The 15,736-nt window shown below is 40.5% G+C and overlaps 3 protein-coding genes across 6 annotated transcripts in view; 2 read left to right on the top strand and 1 right to left on the bottom strand.

Annotated features, from left to right (window-relative positions):
* Positions 1 to 9,118, top strand: part of hiw (MYC binding protein highwire) — a 42,652-nt gene extending 33,534 nt beyond the window's left edge. Inside the window, exons 25-50 of one of the 4 annotated variants that reach the window (XM_088030594.1) lie at positions 87 to 309; positions 361 to 930; positions 977 to 1,182; positions 1,257 to 1,826; positions 1,871 to 2,040; positions 2,115 to 2,177; positions 2,385 to 2,468; positions 2,519 to 2,583; positions 2,626 to 2,724; positions 2,778 to 3,096; positions 3,145 to 3,714; positions 3,767 to 3,970; positions 4,018 to 4,448; positions 4,495 to 4,666; positions 4,719 to 4,923; positions 4,972 to 5,146; positions 5,193 to 5,402; positions 5,445 to 5,765; positions 5,824 to 5,941; positions 5,989 to 6,617; positions 6,666 to 7,043; positions 7,094 to 7,447; positions 7,494 to 7,919; positions 7,966 to 8,283; positions 8,331 to 8,598; positions 8,646 to 9,118. In XM_088030594.1, coding sequence (XP_087886720.1) covers positions 87 to 309; positions 361 to 930; positions 977 to 1,182; positions 1,257 to 1,826; positions 1,871 to 2,040; positions 2,115 to 2,177; positions 2,385 to 2,468; positions 2,519 to 2,583; positions 2,626 to 2,724; positions 2,778 to 3,096; positions 3,145 to 3,714; positions 3,767 to 3,970; positions 4,018 to 4,448; positions 4,495 to 4,666; positions 4,719 to 4,923; positions 4,972 to 5,146; positions 5,193 to 5,402; positions 5,445 to 5,765; positions 5,824 to 5,941; positions 5,989 to 6,617; positions 6,666 to 7,043; positions 7,094 to 7,447; positions 7,494 to 7,919; positions 7,966 to 8,283; positions 8,331 to 8,598; positions 8,646 to 8,761 — 7,264 coding nt within the window. In that variant the 3' untranslated portion in view covers positions 8,762 to 9,118. Of the gene's footprint in view, positions 1 to 86; positions 310 to 360; positions 931 to 976; positions 1,183 to 1,256; positions 1,827 to 1,870; positions 2,041 to 2,114; positions 2,178 to 2,384; positions 2,469 to 2,518; positions 2,725 to 2,777; positions 3,097 to 3,144; positions 3,715 to 3,766; positions 3,971 to 4,017; positions 4,449 to 4,494; positions 4,667 to 4,718; positions 4,924 to 4,971; positions 5,147 to 5,192; positions 5,403 to 5,444; positions 5,766 to 5,823; positions 5,942 to 5,988; positions 6,618 to 6,665; positions 7,044 to 7,093; positions 7,448 to 7,493; positions 7,920 to 7,965; positions 8,284 to 8,330; positions 8,599 to 8,645 lie in introns of all 4 variants that reach the window. The other 3 variants (XM_088030593.1, XM_088030592.1, XM_088030596.1) reach the window with 3 other exon arrangements.
* An 817-nt stretch (positions 9,119 to 9,935) lies between these two features.
* P5cr-2 (Pyrroline-5-carboxylate reductase-like 2) lies at positions 9,936 to 11,923 on the bottom strand. Its single transcript, XM_088029262.1, has 6 exons — positions 11,576 to 11,923; positions 11,461 to 11,531; positions 11,223 to 11,408; positions 10,966 to 11,178; positions 10,709 to 10,913; positions 9,936 to 10,240 (listed from the first exon to the last, which is right to left on the bottom strand). Exons 1-6 carry the CDS (start codon positions 11,655 to 11,657, stop codon positions 10,158 to 10,160), a joined length of 840 nt encoding a protein of 279 aa, XP_087885388.1. The 5' UTR covers positions 11,658 to 11,923; the 3' UTR covers positions 9,936 to 10,157.
* Positions 11,924 to 14,973: 3,050 nt separating this feature from the next.
* Sesn (Sestrin) overlaps positions 14,974 to 15,736 on the top strand; it is a 103,104-nt gene continuing 102,341 nt past the window's right edge. Inside the window, exon 1 of the mRNA XM_088050876.1 lies at positions 14,974 to 15,190. The gene's annotated coding sequence lies outside the window, so the exon portion shown is untranslated. The remainder of the gene's footprint in view (positions 15,191 to 15,736) is intronic.

Raw genomic sequence — 15,736 nt, 5'->3', positions numbered from 1 at the left:
GTAGCATAAATATCAATAGACGTATTCATATCTTTGTTGCATGTAATAATAGCTTTTACCACCCATAAAACTCATCTTCTTTTCAGCATCCATTCAAACGAGCGATTGTTTTTGAGAGACTTCGTGAGCTGCGTCGCTGGCTCCAGTGGCGGCCGCTTGGCCCAATGGTTACAACCAGGAAGTCGCGTGGATGCATCAAAATGTCAAGTTCTGTACTCCAGAGAAGAGTTACGATGTGGTTGGCCGGCTATCATAACTGTGGTAACTCGCGACCAATATTCCGATTTGGTGAACGTAATCAATATGAAAGTAAGTAGTGTTAAATTGCCGTTAATCTTTAATGAGTTTTGCTATTGAAAGGTGGAGGTAAAAGCGATTCCGATTGATAAAAAAGAACTGGGAGAGTGCGATGCTGGGAGAAAAATCGCGCGTGTGATTCAGCCAGATCCGTTGACTTTTGGGGGGTTGACGCCGCCACCCTTGCACAACCCTTACGAGCCGACGATCAGAGATAAAATGTGTTTTCATTCCATCAGCGTTATGAAGTCGTACCAAAACTACTCCTTCGAAGAGTTGCGGTATGCGTGTCCGCCTGTGAAAAGATCTAGTGAGAATATGTTGGTAAGACACAACAATGATGGTACTTATAGTGCCACTTGGACACCCGCATCCGTTGGATTTTATTCAATTGTCGTCAACATCGACGGATACGACATGGAAGAAGCGTTCAAAGTGGAAGTTAAAGAGCCACCACAAGGAATGACACCACCAAGTCAGATTACAGCAAAGAAATCCATTTATCAACCGAGCAAATTACGGAAGTTTGTTGCGAGAAACTCTGCGGGCTTACGGATAAGAGCTCATCCATCTCTGCAAAGTGAACAGATTGGAATCGTGCATGTGAATGGCACCATCGCATTTATTGATGAGGTGAGTTGACCAGACGGTGGTCTTTTACCATTAACACCGTTTACAGATACATAATGATGATGGAGTGTGGCTGAGACTTTCAGCGGAGACTATTAAACAGTATTGCAACACGAGTATCATAGAAGCGTGGTGCTTGCAGTACAATCAGCATCTAGGGAAGACGCTGCTGCTTCCGGTAGAAGAGCCCAAATCAATTTTAGACCAAGTTATTAGCGACACAATAATGAGGAAGTTGCCGGAAATAAATGACAGGTAATGGGACACGGTCACTTGGCATTCTACTTTGAATTAAAATTAACCGGTGAGCAAACTAATCATCATTTTAGGCATAAGATTCCAGGCGGTTCCACCAGCAACTACCAGGTCATAAAATGCGGAGCCTCCGGTCACAACATCAGGAGTCGTCCCAGTCTAAAAGCTCCACCGGTGGGGATGTTGGTCCTCGGAAACCGCGTAAATGTCATCGACTATACTGTTAATCCGGATGGTTATTGGGTGCTGTTGGACAAAACCACCGCCGAAAAATACTGTTTTAACACAGACCATGAAGCTTGGTCTTTGGCGATCGGACCTAACAACGTCCTCTACTTGGGCAACGTGACGAGCACGGAAAAAGACTCTTTCCCGCAAGTTTCCACAGAATCAGAACCTCGAGTTCCTAAAAAGGGCTTCGATTTTTCATTGAACGCGGCTCCAAATCCGGAGCCAAACTTCGCTTTCGCTAGTCAGGCGGAGCAAAACTCCGCCGCAACTTCCAAGGCTGATAACGCGTCAACAAATCCTTTCGTTTTTGGTGATAACATTAAGTCTGAGTCTCCGAAGCTTCCGAAGAGGGAACGCAAGGAAGGAAAATTGAGTAGTCTTCCCAAGTGGTTTAAAGGGGATGATATGAAATGGTAAGTCCGTTTCTGAAAGTCGACGTTTATTAACAGAATTCTAGTGATAGCTCGTTTGAGATGTCTTCAAAAGACTACAAGTCGTACGGCGAGCACGGATCCAACGGAAACGGAATTACACCTCCTGGAACTCCGAAGAGATCTCAGAGTCCGAGAGGTGGACACTTTTCGCCCAAAGCAATGAGTCGGAGCTCAAGTCCTGTCCCTATCCCTTGTAAGTTCTCTTCTGATTAACTCCACTGTTGTGACGTGTTAGTATAGATCTGTTTGTTTTTGTCCCTTAATCAGCAACAGAACGGCAAGAGGGCTGCTCGGTTGGTCATAACCACCAGATGTTGAGGCCCATCGAAGGTATCCAGTTACATACCACCAAAACGTTTCTTTCTTTTGCATGACTCGACTATCAAACCTTTAGTACTGTAAATTTGATGTTCTGGCAAGACGACATTGTAACTCTTTTTGTTTTCCCAAACCCCTCTTCTTTGATCAATGACTGAGTAATTTGGTAGATGTCTTCTTGTTGAAATCGCGCGATTTTAATACAACTGTGTTTTATAGCGCGAAGTAACGTGTTGCTGGATAGTACAAGCAGTAGCCCTCAAGCTTTTGGCTCACCACGCAGCATTGGAATGTCGCCGCTAGGTAAGAACCAGCGTAACATTTTTCTGTTTATTTTCTTGTTCTTTCAACAGTCTCTGGAACAGCTCCGGAATTTTCAGCACGAAGAGGCTCGAATCAGTCTGACACTAGCGCTCTGGTGAGTAGTATCACTCGTGACTTATCTCAATCACCAAGTCAGGCAACACAACCACGCGACTTGTCACCCAGTCCTAGCGGCAGTTCCATTCAGACTCGTTCAGAAATTAGCCCACCACACACACCAAACAAAAAGGACACTGTAAGTTCCCTTATTTTAAAATCAAATTAATATCTCACGTTGTGATTACGTAGGATTCTGAACAAAGTTCGAAGAAACTGACTCAAACGGGGACGCAAACATCGCCTGAGAATAGTAGTAATCCTTCGATCAAAGGACACTTTTCCATTGGAAGCGGCAGCAAAGACGAGCGAATGCCGCCGAAGATTTCCAGGATGGATCGAGCGACCGGGAAAGCCAGACCTAAGCGAGCTATATCACCGGCTAGTTTGCAACAACTTCCTACTAGTTCCAAAGTGAGCTACCACAGTTCCGAGCCCCCTAAACAAGCCATGAGTCCGTCGGTTGCCGAGTCGCTGAGGGCGGTTTTCGCAGCCTTTCTGTGGCACGAAGGTAAACATTTCCACTTAAAAGAACGACTAATTCAGGAGGCTCATTTAGGTATTGTTCACGACGCGATGGCATGCGCTTCGTTCCTAAAATTCCATCCAACGCTTCCGAAGCAAGGCGCGTTGGTGGTAACCCGTCAACAAGAAGTTCCTATAGATAAAAGACGTCAAGAATTATCCAAAGAAGAAAAAGCCAGACAAAGACATTCCGTAGAAGTAAGCAATGCTGGAAACTATCTCCATATCCAACCTGCCACTCTTGAATCTCTGACGAGATCGGCAGCGAACGCGAGTGCTAACCGTAAACGACCAAACAAATATCCAAGCGCCATCATCAACGAAGAAAGTGGTGAGAAGTTCACCGGTGACAACTATAGTTATCATACCATATCAGTCTTACCACCTGCTCTGAAATCGTTGGTTTTTCTGTGGGAAGAACTGACGACGAATTGTCTTCAAGCGATATCTCATGAGATGGTGGTGGCAAGTCCTATTCACACCAAAGTTAAGAAAAGCGAGAAGGTAGGGATCGCGAAGAATGACGCGAAGGATAAAAGTTCGACCATGGAAAAAGAGAGTAAGAAAAGCAGGAAGAAAAAAATTTCCCCGCGAAACTATCTAGGTACGTTTTTATTCTTGTGTAACTTTGGAAGTAACATTTGCGCGTTTTGCAGAGGATATCGGTCTATCTAGTTATTTGCATTCTTCGAGCTCAGAAACTTTATGCGAGTTATGCGGCGAGGCGTTTCCGCACCCTGTAACCTACCACATGCACCAGGCCCACCCAGGATGCGGCCAACACGCTGGAGGCAAAGGTTACAACTCTGGAGGCAACTACTGTCTAGGTTGGGCGGGCAACTGCGGCGATGGTGGTATACGTGAGTGCCTCCTCTTTCATTCCTTCTTTTACTGATTCGTTCTTTAGCGAACAGCTCTTGGTACCTCCTTTGCGAAACCTGCCGGGAGAAATACGTGAAACTGAACAGAGGCGGCAAACAGCAACTCAGTAAAATCAAAAGCTTAAACCGAAGGAAAAGCGCCTACGTGAAACCCTTATCGTCACCTTCCACATCTCCAGGGTTAGAACCGCACGTGATTATGAAAAATAACGCGATGTTCCTCTTGGATTTGGCTAGTTCTTCGGATGCAGTGATAAGTCGACAGCGACGGCCTTCTTCGAGTGTTATGCCATCGGTGTCGGAAAATAATTCGCCACCGGATTGTGCCGGCCCGTTCAGTCCAATTCCTCCGTTTCAGTGTTTGCAGTCTTTGGGGGCCAATTCTATACCGGAGCCTGAGTTTTATGAGAAGGTTTTGAGGCATCACAATTTGCATGAAATAACTCCCGGGCAAAGAGTGAGTAAGGAATTATATTTTCAGGGTTTGCAAAAGTTTTTTGTAGCCTTTGTCGGAGGTGTCGATCTCTGATAATGATTCTGATAACAGTAAAGGATTAAGGTTCCACCGCTCCGTGTCGATGGGCACTAATGGAATTCCCTGGTCCAAAACGGGGTTTGATGGCAGAGTGATCATGTTGAGGAAAAGAAATAACAGTAGCAGCGAGATTGCCAACGGTATACCACTTTTTTTATTTATTTTTTATAAAGACTAAGAATCAAATTTTAGAGGGTGGCTCGTCGCTTCTGTGTAACCCTTCCAACGCCCTCCAGAAGCTGATCCCAAAAATGGACACCTCAGCTATCGTCAAAAACGAAACAACCACCGCTGAACTCACCGATGGCTTGGCTCTTTTACAGCGTCCAGTGCTGCAGTTCTTGCTACAGCAACACGACTTGGAGTCGCTGCAACTAGCTATGAAACAAGCTCTCAGGTACTATTGAACAACAATAGCAACCACTCATTAAAATCTGTCTTTTAGAAAAGCAATGTGCCGCGTCTACGCAATGCAAGCTTTAAATTGGTTACTTAAGTCGGTTACTCAGCCCATTTGCCTGCACGACTTGTTGTGGTGGTTTGTCACTTCTTTAACTCCCGCCGAAATCGAAACGGAAACGGATGACGACAACCGACCGTCTAAAAAAATCGACGATCAAGTGAGTCCAGCGTGGTAAATTTCTCCTCTTTTACGAACTTTTCTAGGATTTGAATGTGTGCGAACATCCGTTGTCGGATATAACAATAGCCGGTGAAGCCGTTCATCCGCTTCCTAGTACTTTTCACGCTCTTCTCCAAACTATCGCGGACTTGATGGTGTTGTTACCGATGGGCTCTTCTCTTCAGCAGATGGCGGTGCGGTGCTGGGGGTTGAGGTTTGCCTCTAGCGACCACTCGTTTCTCCACAGATCTCAAGTAACTCAAGTAACTGTTTGGGGTTTCTAACTCGTCGTTTAGGTTTTTAGCAATATTAGTAAGATTCTCTCACGTAGCGAAGAAATGGAAGATTGCACTATTTCAATGCACGAAAGTCACCAAAGCGTGTTAAATCAACCGACATGCTCGGTGGAGAGTTTGAAAGATCTCACTTCTGCGGTGGAGATTAAAGCTTCGAGTCGACAAGCTATGATAGGGAGTTTGACTGATGGGTCGACGGAGACTTTCTGGGAGTCTGGTGATGAAGATAGGAACAAAACCAAGAGTCTAACAGTGGTGTGCTCGCAGAACCATCACCCTTGTTTGATTTGTGTTCACATAGATAATTGCCGGGATCTGGGGGTATGTTAGGATCTTCCTTAGTTTCCTTCCTTTATAACTCATCTAATTTCATTTGCAGAACAAAGTCTCCAGTATAACATTTTATTCCGGCCCCAACACGGACGAAATGGTCAAACTAAGAACAGTGGAAGTAGAAACCAGATTACTGGGTGGCTGGGTAAACTGCCCATTAACAGGTAAGAACCGAAGAAGCTGACGACAAACCATTTCGTTAATTTTGCAGAAACTACAGACAGCGTCATCCGCCTTGAGCTCAAAGGACCCGACAATTCAGTCCGCGTCAGGCAAATTCGGGTTCTTGGAAAAATCGAAGGAGAATCGCTCAAAGTGGGAAAACAGTACAGTGCCGCCACCATCCAACAACGAAACTGCGAAGCCGAAACTCTCAGAGTCTTCAGATTAATCACATCGCAAGTCTTTGGAAAGTTGTTACAAGGCGAAGAAGGTCAAAACTTGAATGACAGTGGCTCAGTCTCAGCTAGCGAAAGTTTGGAGCCTTTGGAGGAAAGTAACGATTTGAGGGAGCACATGGTCGGGATTTTGTTCAGCAGAAGCAAATTGACGCATTTACAGAAACAAGTAATAGTGCACATCGTGCAGGCAATACGAAAAGAAACCGAAAGAGTTCGGGACGAGTGGGAGCTGCAGCTTTGCTCCGCCAACGGACTTTCCAGCAGTGGTTATAGTCAAGACGTAACTAAGAATTCTGACACGTACTGCTTCGAGATGTTGTCAATGGTTCTTGCGCTATCCGGAAGTTCAGTTGGTAGGGCCTACTTGTCACACCAAGGAGGGCTTCTAGGGGATTTGCTCAGTTTGTTACACACAGGGAGCGCCCGTGTTCAGAGACAGGTTGACATCAATGACTCACTAAACACTCTTCTGATTATGTGGTTACAGGTAACATCTCTTCTTAGACGAATTCTTCCGGAAGTGTCGCCGGAATCCTTCGCGAAAGTCATGGGAATAACGAGCCTCCCACCCAAAGATTTCAGTATAGTCTCAGCGACATACAGAGGCTCCGGGGGCTCCAAATTCGATATGTACAAATCTGGAATTTTGGACGTCTTTCTGAGTGTCATCGCCAAAGCACTGACTGTCCAAGTCAAAATTAAAAGCAAAACGGGTACCACTGGGGCCCCCAAAGAAATAAACACTGTCACTTTGGCTACTTCCATTCATCCTAAAGACAACTTGGCGAAACGGTGGTGGCTGAGAGGCTGCGTCAGCAGGAAGCTCGCCGAAGTTATCGTCCAGTTAATCAAAGACATGGCTGCTGTAAGTTGTCCAAACTCCTGTTGACAAAGTTTGATTTGTTTTGTTTTTAGGGTAAGTTATCGGAGGGTTGGGCCAACGTCACCAAGGGCGCGATCGCAGAAAACATTCTCCATCTAACTCAGCTCAGTGAAGAACAACGAATCCCGACGACGTGTTTGAGGACTCCGACTTTATGGCTAGCGCTGGCTTCTCTTTGTGTTTTGGATAAAGACCACGTTGACCGACTGTCTTCAGGACAGTGGAGTAACGCTGATGGACAACCGGCGCCTCCCAGGCCCACTTGCACTAACCACGATGATGGGGAAACCAACGCCGTGATTCAGTGCAACTCCTGCGGGAATTTGTGCGCGGATTGCGACCGATTCTTGCATTTACACAGAAAGACTCGGAACCACCAAAGACAAGTAAGCATGAAACTTCAGGTAACAAAAATGAGTGTTGTAATTTTAGGTGTGTAAAGAGGAAGAAGAGGCTATTAAAGTCGAACTCCACGAAGGCTGCGGGCGAACGAAACTCTTCTGGTTGTTGGCACTAGCCGACGCGAGAACTCTGAAAGCGCTCATTGAGTACAGAGATGGCGGTGCCAGAACTAGAGGAGCTGGGATGAGCGGCGTGTGCAGATTCTGCGGAGCCACAGGCAGTTCCGGTTTGTTAGCAATCGGCAATGTTTGCGCAGACCATGAGTGCCAGGAATATGGAAGAACCGCTTGTCCAAAACTACTAAATTGTGGCCACATGTGCGGGGGAATAATCGGAGAATCCAACTGTCTTCCGTGTCTTCATGGCTGTTCCAACGACCCCACGCTCAAGCAAGACGCCGATGACATGTGCATGATCTGCTTTACGGAAGCTTTGTCTTGCGCTCCTGCCATCCAGGTACGTGTCTTGACCAAACCTCCGATTTCCTAAAGTTGAGTTGTAGCTGAAATGTGGACACGTTTTTCATTTACACTGCTGCAAAGCGGTGTTGATGAAGCGCTGGGCAGGACCGCGGATTACATTCTCGTTCTCGCTGTGTCCAATCTGCAAGGATGAAATAATTCACCCGACACTAGACGAACTTTTATGTCCCATCCGCGAGTTGTTCAAGGATGTTAAAAGAAAAGCGCTGATGAGGCTTGAATACGAAGGTCTTCACACTGTGGAAGCTATAGTGACTCCTGGGGCCCGTTTTCATAATGAGCCAGCGTCATACGCCATGGACCGTTACGCGTATTACGTCTGTTACAAATGCAACAAGGTATAAACTAAAATTTTGTTGAAATTGGTTGAAGGAAAATTTTTCAGGCGTATTACGGGGGTGAAGCCCGCTGCGACGCAGAAGTCGGCGAAAACTACGATCCAACCGAACTAGTCTGTGGCGGCTGCTCAGATGTAGCCCGAGCCCAAATGTGTCCAAAACACGGCACCGATTTCCTTGAATATAAATGTCGATATTGTTGTTCAGTTGCGGTGTTTTTCTGCTTCGGAACAACTCATTTTTGTAATCCCTGCCATGACGATTTTCAGAGAGTTACCAATTTATCGAAAAGCGAGTTACCTAGTTGTCCAGCGGGTATGTCTAGCCAGAGATTATTGTTTTTAGTTAGTTTGTTCTTTTAGGTCCCAAAGCCAAACAATTGGAAGGAGATGAGTGTCCACTTCATGTTAAACATCCTCCAACAGGGGAAGAGTTTGCCTTGGGCTGTGGTGTTTGTAGAAATGCTCACACGTTTTAACGCGTCGAATTGATCCGTCGTAAGATCTCTGATCATAATCATATATTTTTTAACTATGTATTGAATGTACTCATCTCTACTCATGACATGTAATTTATGTAACTAGTGACGTAAATGCCAGTTCTGGACTACCTTTTCACTGCACCTACGTACTTTTATTTTGGTCGTTTGTACTTGATTTATTTAATTTAATTAATTGATCATGTATAAAGATAGTCATTGTGGTATCTTAAATAATCAAGTTTTTTATACTTCACGCGTTTGTTTCTGTGTTTGTTTTGTTTTTTTTTACACGAGGTGTTCAGTTGCTTCTGCCTGCACACATAATGTATTTTCCTTCTTAATAAAATAAAATCAATGAAACAGTTTTGAAACTCCCAATCCATGATTTAAACCGTAAAGAAAAATCAAAATTCTAATGGGGCAAAATACCAAAGACTGCAAAAACGGTTAGGACAAAAAACGTTTACGCTCACTCATCGTACTTTTCTTTTCTTGCTCTTATAAGTGGTCCAATAGTCAAAACACGTTAGGCAACATAAATTTGTTTGAAATAAATAGGAGTCCTTAAAAGGGCTAATTTTTATTTTGATTGAACAATTCGGCTTAGAAAAACTCGTGTTACTTTTAGGCATATTATTAAACATACGGAATTTTTTACCACTTGTTAATGAACTCTTTTATTCCTCACTTTTTTGGTGATTTTTACTGATATTGACCATTGATATTGACCTCAAATAATTCAATGTCGCAGGTCGATTTCTGCAGAATATTTTGAACATTTCTTTTCGAATTTCAGATTTTGTGCAGATTTCTGCTGTTTTCTCGCGATTCAGCCGTTGAATCTTGATAAAAAATTGTGGTTTTGTAGATTTCGAGCTTTTTTTGCGAATCCAAGCCAGAAAACGGCGTGAATCAGCGAGAAATCGTTATTTAGCATCGAAATAAGCGGATTTCTTTAAGAATTTGCACATTTTGTACAGATTTCTGGTGTTTTCTTGCGATTCAGCCATTGAATCTTGATAAAAATTGGTGGTTTTGTAGATTTCAAGCTCTTCTTTGCGAATCCAAGCCAGAAAACGATTTGGACCGCGGCCCTCACATCAAACTCATTCCCTTATTTCATTCGGTTTCACCTCGCATCTTTTGTACTCAAAGAACAATTTAAAACGTGTTTATTAAACAATCTGATTTATTCTGATGCAGTAGATCCTTCAAAACTCACTTAAATAACAATTCATTGCTTTTATGAAACATTTCAACAAGAATAATGAACGTCTTAAAGTACAATCAATACCTCTCTTTGGAACTACATCGGTATTATCGATATTTGGTTGCAATCAATTAATTTTGATTGATACTTAGAATTAAATAATCTGCTATTTGTAATTTTGGTTTATTTTTGCAAGTCCATTTTTGCAACCTCTCGACATCTCTCAGTTGCTGCTTCAATGGCACCGATAACTGCAGCACGAAAACCTGAAATTAAAAAAAAGTTTTTTATTTCACAAAACTGGACAAATCATGATAAAACTAACAAAAACCAGTTAATACTAAATGCGTCTTTTGATTGTCTTTCCATTTAGTGAATAATTATTACTGACTAATTATTAGATAACCCCCTTTTAGTAAAGTTCATGGCATATTTCAACAGTAGAAAATTACTGTACTAATTTTATAAATGACAAAAATTATACTATCTACACCAATAACATGTGATTTTTAACAGTTTTCCAATTCAGCAATGTCATTAAATAAGGTCACAAGTTTCTTGCAACAAAGATAATCATATTTTGAAATTTTGGTTTATGTGTAACGGCAAAATCGCCTCCGTTTTAGCAGAATTCTCGACGTTTTTAGATATTAATTATCTAAGTTATTGTTTGTTCATTATAAAAATAACTTGGGCCTTCATTGTTCGAGGTCAAAGGCGCTGTTAGTCCTCACCTTTCTGTTCAAGAAAATGGAGTCCAGCCGCTGTGGACCCAGCAGGCGAAGTGACATCATCCTTCAGAACCCCAGGATGGATATTGGTGTCTCTTACCATATGTGCCGCACCTAAAACCGTTTGCGAGGCTAATCTGTAGGCTAAATCGCGCGGAAGCCCCATTTTCACGCCCCCGTCAGCCAGTGCCTCTATCAAAATGTAGATCTATAACCGACACAATAAAAAAATTGCAAAAGATTGTTATAGTTTGTCATACATAAGCAGGACCGGACCCGCTCAAAGCAGTCACCGCATCAAGTAAATTCTCTGTAATTTCTTCGCAAGTGCCGACGGACTTGAGCAGTTTCTTCGTGATGACTTTGTCTTTTTCAGTGCTTTTAGTTCCAGGGACGAAAATGGAAGAAGCACTTCGTACGAGAGCAGGAGTGTTGGGCATCACGCGAATAACGCGAGATTCGGACGGCAAAAGCTGCAAACAGAGATGAAACGCAATGATTTTGATAAGATTTGTACCTGCTCGAGTTGTTTTATTGTTACTCCCATCGCTATTGATAGAAACAATTTGTCGGCTTTAACATCTGTTGCTTGTTTTATGTCTCCTAATGCCACAGGAACTACTGTCGGTTTTACAGAAATGATAATTATGTCTGATTTTTGGACCACTGGCACGTTTTCAAACAAGCATTCAGAACCCAATTCCTAGAAAACTAGTCGTTCTTATCACGAACTTCAATATTGTGAAAATTCGTACCTGAAAAGCTTTCGCTGACGCCAAGTCCGAAGGGTGGCAGCTGGAAGTGATAGTTTCACCCTTGGCCAACCCTAAAACCCACTTAAAATTTGAAGAAACAACTAAAAGAACCCACCTGCCGAAATGAATCCTTTGGCTAAAGCTTGGGCCATCTTTCCACCTCCGATGAAACCAATTTTTAATAAATTGCTCGTCATTTTGAAGGAACTCAATACCGGTGGTGATCAAAGTCATACAGAACGCACTGCTGTGTCAATTTTGTTATAGCAAATAAATAGATATCGGGAAACTATCAGAGGGAGTACTAATAATAAATATCTTCTTATCTATAAGTGTGCTCCATTTTTAGGTAGTCTTCCATCAATAATAAATAATATTATTGGTACGGAATTTAATTTGTCTGAGCAGGTGATGACTCAGAAGACTTTATAAAGTGTTTGTTCTTCTTCTACTGCTCTTCATTTAATTATAATTGTTGGTAATTGCATGAGATGCAAATACGAAACGTGCGCATGAGATTGCTCAAGTCTGAACTTTGGAGTTGAGTGGAGAAATTTATCAGCGTAGTTTGTTTTTAATTATTAGTCCAAAATAGATAATTTATGACTATTAAACCTGCTTGTTTTTTACAAAGTATGTTTCAGATGCTGTCCAGACAGTGTTAGATCTTCCACACTAACTTGGCAAAAACTTCAATGTTTTTATTGCAGCAGTTGGTTGAATAAGTTCAAATATTTTGATTTCATGTTTTTAGACAAAAGAATCAACGTGAAATTTTCCTCAAACTATAAAAAACTTTTTAATCCAATTAGAAGATAATAAAGACTTTTTTGTCGCCATAAGCAAATAATAAATTAGAGAGGTTGTGAGACAGACAAGCCGGTCAAAAACAACTTAATTTTGCAACAGAACTTGCAAAACCGTTATCTAATTCAACTAATTGTTACTATTTATAGGCTCAAAACACTTACTTTTGTAACAGCAAAAGATTTCAATTTTTGTTTGCTGGTTGATAATAAATAAATTAATCTTTTAAACTTGTAGAAACTTTTTCAAATTACTTAGTTATGAATTTTTTATTTCTGCTTTAAAAACTGGCTAAATTAGTAACAACGAAAAATGTAAAGGAGTAGGAAGAAGAAAAGGAAATGGTTAGTGCAGGATATACAGGAAGAGCTCCTATGAAGCATACACAGTGTTTGTGCGTAATTTAGACTTTTTTTAGTTTTGATAAATGTTTATTTATGACTTAAGACTGACTATGATAAATGATCGACAAAATTTGAATGTTGTTTTTAGAATTTTGAAAATTTTTAGTTTAGACAGAAATATTTTTCTTTAATTTGGTTTTAAGTAATTAAAATCACAAATTTTGGAAATTTTTGTTTTATGACGAAGCAATTATTTGAGATATCCTTCCCTAAAGTTCGTAATTTTAGTAATTTTAGAGCAACAGCTATGAAATTGCAGGAAATTATAGATTTTCTATCGTATATTAACTCTGCTAAATTGCAAAACTGTAGATCCAAAAGCATCAATTTTATAAATTTTTATTTTCAAGTCGGAGCCGAAATATTAAAAATTCTACTCTAAAAATCGTAATTTTAGTAGTTTTAATGCAACAGCTTTGAAATTCCAGGAAAATACTAATTTTCAATCGGATATTAACTCTACCAAATTGCAACATTGTATAACGAAAGACAAAAATTTTAAAAATTTTTATTTTCAAGTCGAAGCCAAAATATGAGACTACCTCCACTAAAATTCTTAATTTTGGTAATTTTAGTGCAACAGCTATGAAATTTCAGGAAATTACTAATTTTTTATCGAATATTAACTCTGCCAAATTGCATCATTGTAGATAGAAAGACATAAATTTTAGAAATTTTTATTTTCAACTCGAAGCCAAAATATGAAACTATCTCCACAAAAATTCGTAATTTTGATAATTTTAGTGCAACAGCTATGAAATTTCAAAAAATTACTAATTTTTAATAAGGACGCTGTTGCTGGTCCCAAGCCTGGAAAAAGGAGGAGGGTTTTTCAGTTAATTTAGGAAGGAACTAGCCCATTGAAAAAAGGCTATTAAGGGTGATATCGCGGTTGGAGAAAAGACTGGAAACATTGATAACTACAATTTACAGAAGAGTTACCTAGTACAGATTCCACGACACTGACTTGTCAAAGAATATGGAAGCCAGTTTTATCACAGAGGAATGATGATTTTGGTTCAGCGAGAGGATTAGAAAGTAGTAAGTCCGATTGTTTTATTTTTTATCTACATTTCAAAGTTGATTAATTTATTATTGTTTATAAAACTAATTTGTCAACAGTTTTAAAATTGATTTGAATAAAGACGTCGGTGTTTTTAATTTAAAATTTGCAACTTGAAAACTGTAATCATTAATTTGAGGAATTTTCGATGAGACACAGTGGTGTTAGCTTAAAATTTAAAACTCGAGCAGTGACGCCGCTCTATCGATACATCGTGAAAGTCTCAGCTGCACTTTTAATTTATTTTTGTTCGCAAATGCGATAATCATACAATGAAACCTTAGTAATTCGAGTTAACGCCAAACAGGTCCTCATTTCTGATTGGTTGTTCAATTCAGCCAATAATGATTAAGAACGACAGCTGATGATGACAGCTCAAAAATGTCTCAAAATCCCATCGGTGTGTTTTTTATTTTTCCAATTTAATGATAATTCACTAAAATTACCAGAAACTTGTTGAAATAAGTTACTAGGCTTTTGAAATCTACATATTTTTGTAGTTTTTGAAAAAAAATAGTTTTCTTTCACGTTAGTTGTAACAACCACCGATAGAGGTCGCTAAATGTGACAATTAAAATTTTAATTTTTATAAATAAATAAATAGTATCACTATAAATAAATTCTTTTATAATAATAATAAACATTCAATTTCAAAACAGAGAAAAATATTTACATTTTCATATCAAAATTATGAAGAAGTCAGGACATCCAAACAGCTTTTGGTAATTTGAAAAATACCAGAAAAAATCTAATTTTTGCAGTATTTATTTTGTTACTTTTTGTATGACGTGAAGATTGAATTTTGCTTCTGACAAATTGAACAGCTGATTTTGACATGTAACCATATGATTTATGACAATCGGTAAATCTGGCGCTTCTGACGATGGCCCTGGCGAATGACACTGCTCCTGCAATTCCAACTCAGTCTTTTAGCCCCCGAAAAGACCGAAAATATGAAAATTCCTCATTAAAAACGTCAATTTTTCAAGCAATGTGGCCGGCATTGGTACGCCTGCGCATTGGAATTTCCCTAGTCAGCTGAGTTCATTGTCAAAGTGTATCGAACGGACACCGGTTGTCACTTCTCTAATGTTACAATTCGAAATCGTTTATTTTCCAGTGATTTCCGGTGTGAATATTCGAAACGTAGTGGAATAGGACCGGTCCAGTCATCCTACAACTTCTATCATCGCGAATTTGGTAAGTTGCATCCGAATTGTAGGTTTTTTCATTTTTGAATTTTTGAGGTTAAGGGGCTTTGATTTGTGGTGCGCATGCCGCTTTGTGGGAATATTCCATCGAATTTGTCAGTTTCACCGTAAAAAGCCGGCCGGTTTGTTTCTTTCTTCATGCCATCTCTTGCTTTATTTTCCACGATTGTGTCTTCGCTGTGGAACGGAAAAACGTTACGGGGCTTTGTTCAATGTGATTTTTGAGAAGTGACAAACAGAGAAAAGTGAGTAATTCACTCAGATTAACACCCCGGAAGATCAAAAAAAGACTAGAAGTGGCTCTTATATTATTAACGTGTTGGTAAAACTGGCAGCTGTCGACTTTGACAATGACATAATCAACTCGAATGAATATCATAATGTGCCAACTTTGTAAAAATAATTTGGCTTAATCATCATACTTTGCATGATTATTATCGTCACTATTTTCACTTCACTGGGCTTTTATTACGAGACTAATATTAATTCCGCAAAAATTCCTATTTTACGATAGATAAACTGGCTTCTCGTAGTTTCCTTTTTGACGGTTTAGTGCCTTTCGGGGTTACCGGAGCCATGAAACGACCCGCACCAGTGACACTTCCCCGCAGCCTTGCATCTGAATGCATTCATCTTTTAAATCGTGTCTGTTTTACTTCCATTCGTTTAGATGCTTTTGCGGAATGTTGAGCTCAGTTTTCACCTTGGCGCATATTTACGACGATAACGAAAAGCGTATTTCATTTCAATACCGACATGAATCACAAAGGAACTTTTGAGTTCTTTATCAT

This window comes from Gnatocerus cornutus, chromosome 2 (genome assembly GCF_029298725.1).
Source record: "Gnatocerus cornutus isolate USDA-ARS CGAHR chromosome 2, icGnaCorn1.1, whole genome shotgun sequence".
Classification (NCBI taxonomy): domain Eukaryota; kingdom Metazoa; phylum Arthropoda; class Insecta; order Coleoptera; family Tenebrionidae; genus Gnatocerus; species Gnatocerus cornutus.
Note: the sequence above shows the minus strand (reverse complement) of the source record. Positions and strands in the feature narration are given on the sequence as shown.

What these genes read in the sequence shown, in the direction of transcription:
- P5cr-2 (XM_088029262.1), bottom strand. Translation starts at nt 11,657, where the DNA reads ATGACGAGCAATTTATTAAAAATTGGTTTCATCGGAGGTGGAAAGATG. An exon ending in CAAAGGATTCATTTCGGCAG is followed by an intron (nt 11,532 to 11,575) that starts GTGGGTTCTTTT and finishes AGTGGGTTTTAG; the next exon opens with GGTTGGCCAAGGGTGAAACT. An exon ending in GCGGGTCCGGTCCTGCTTAT is followed by an intron (nt 10,914 to 10,965) that starts GTATGACAAACT and finishes TGTCGGTTATAG; the next exon opens with ATCTACATTTTGATAGAGGC.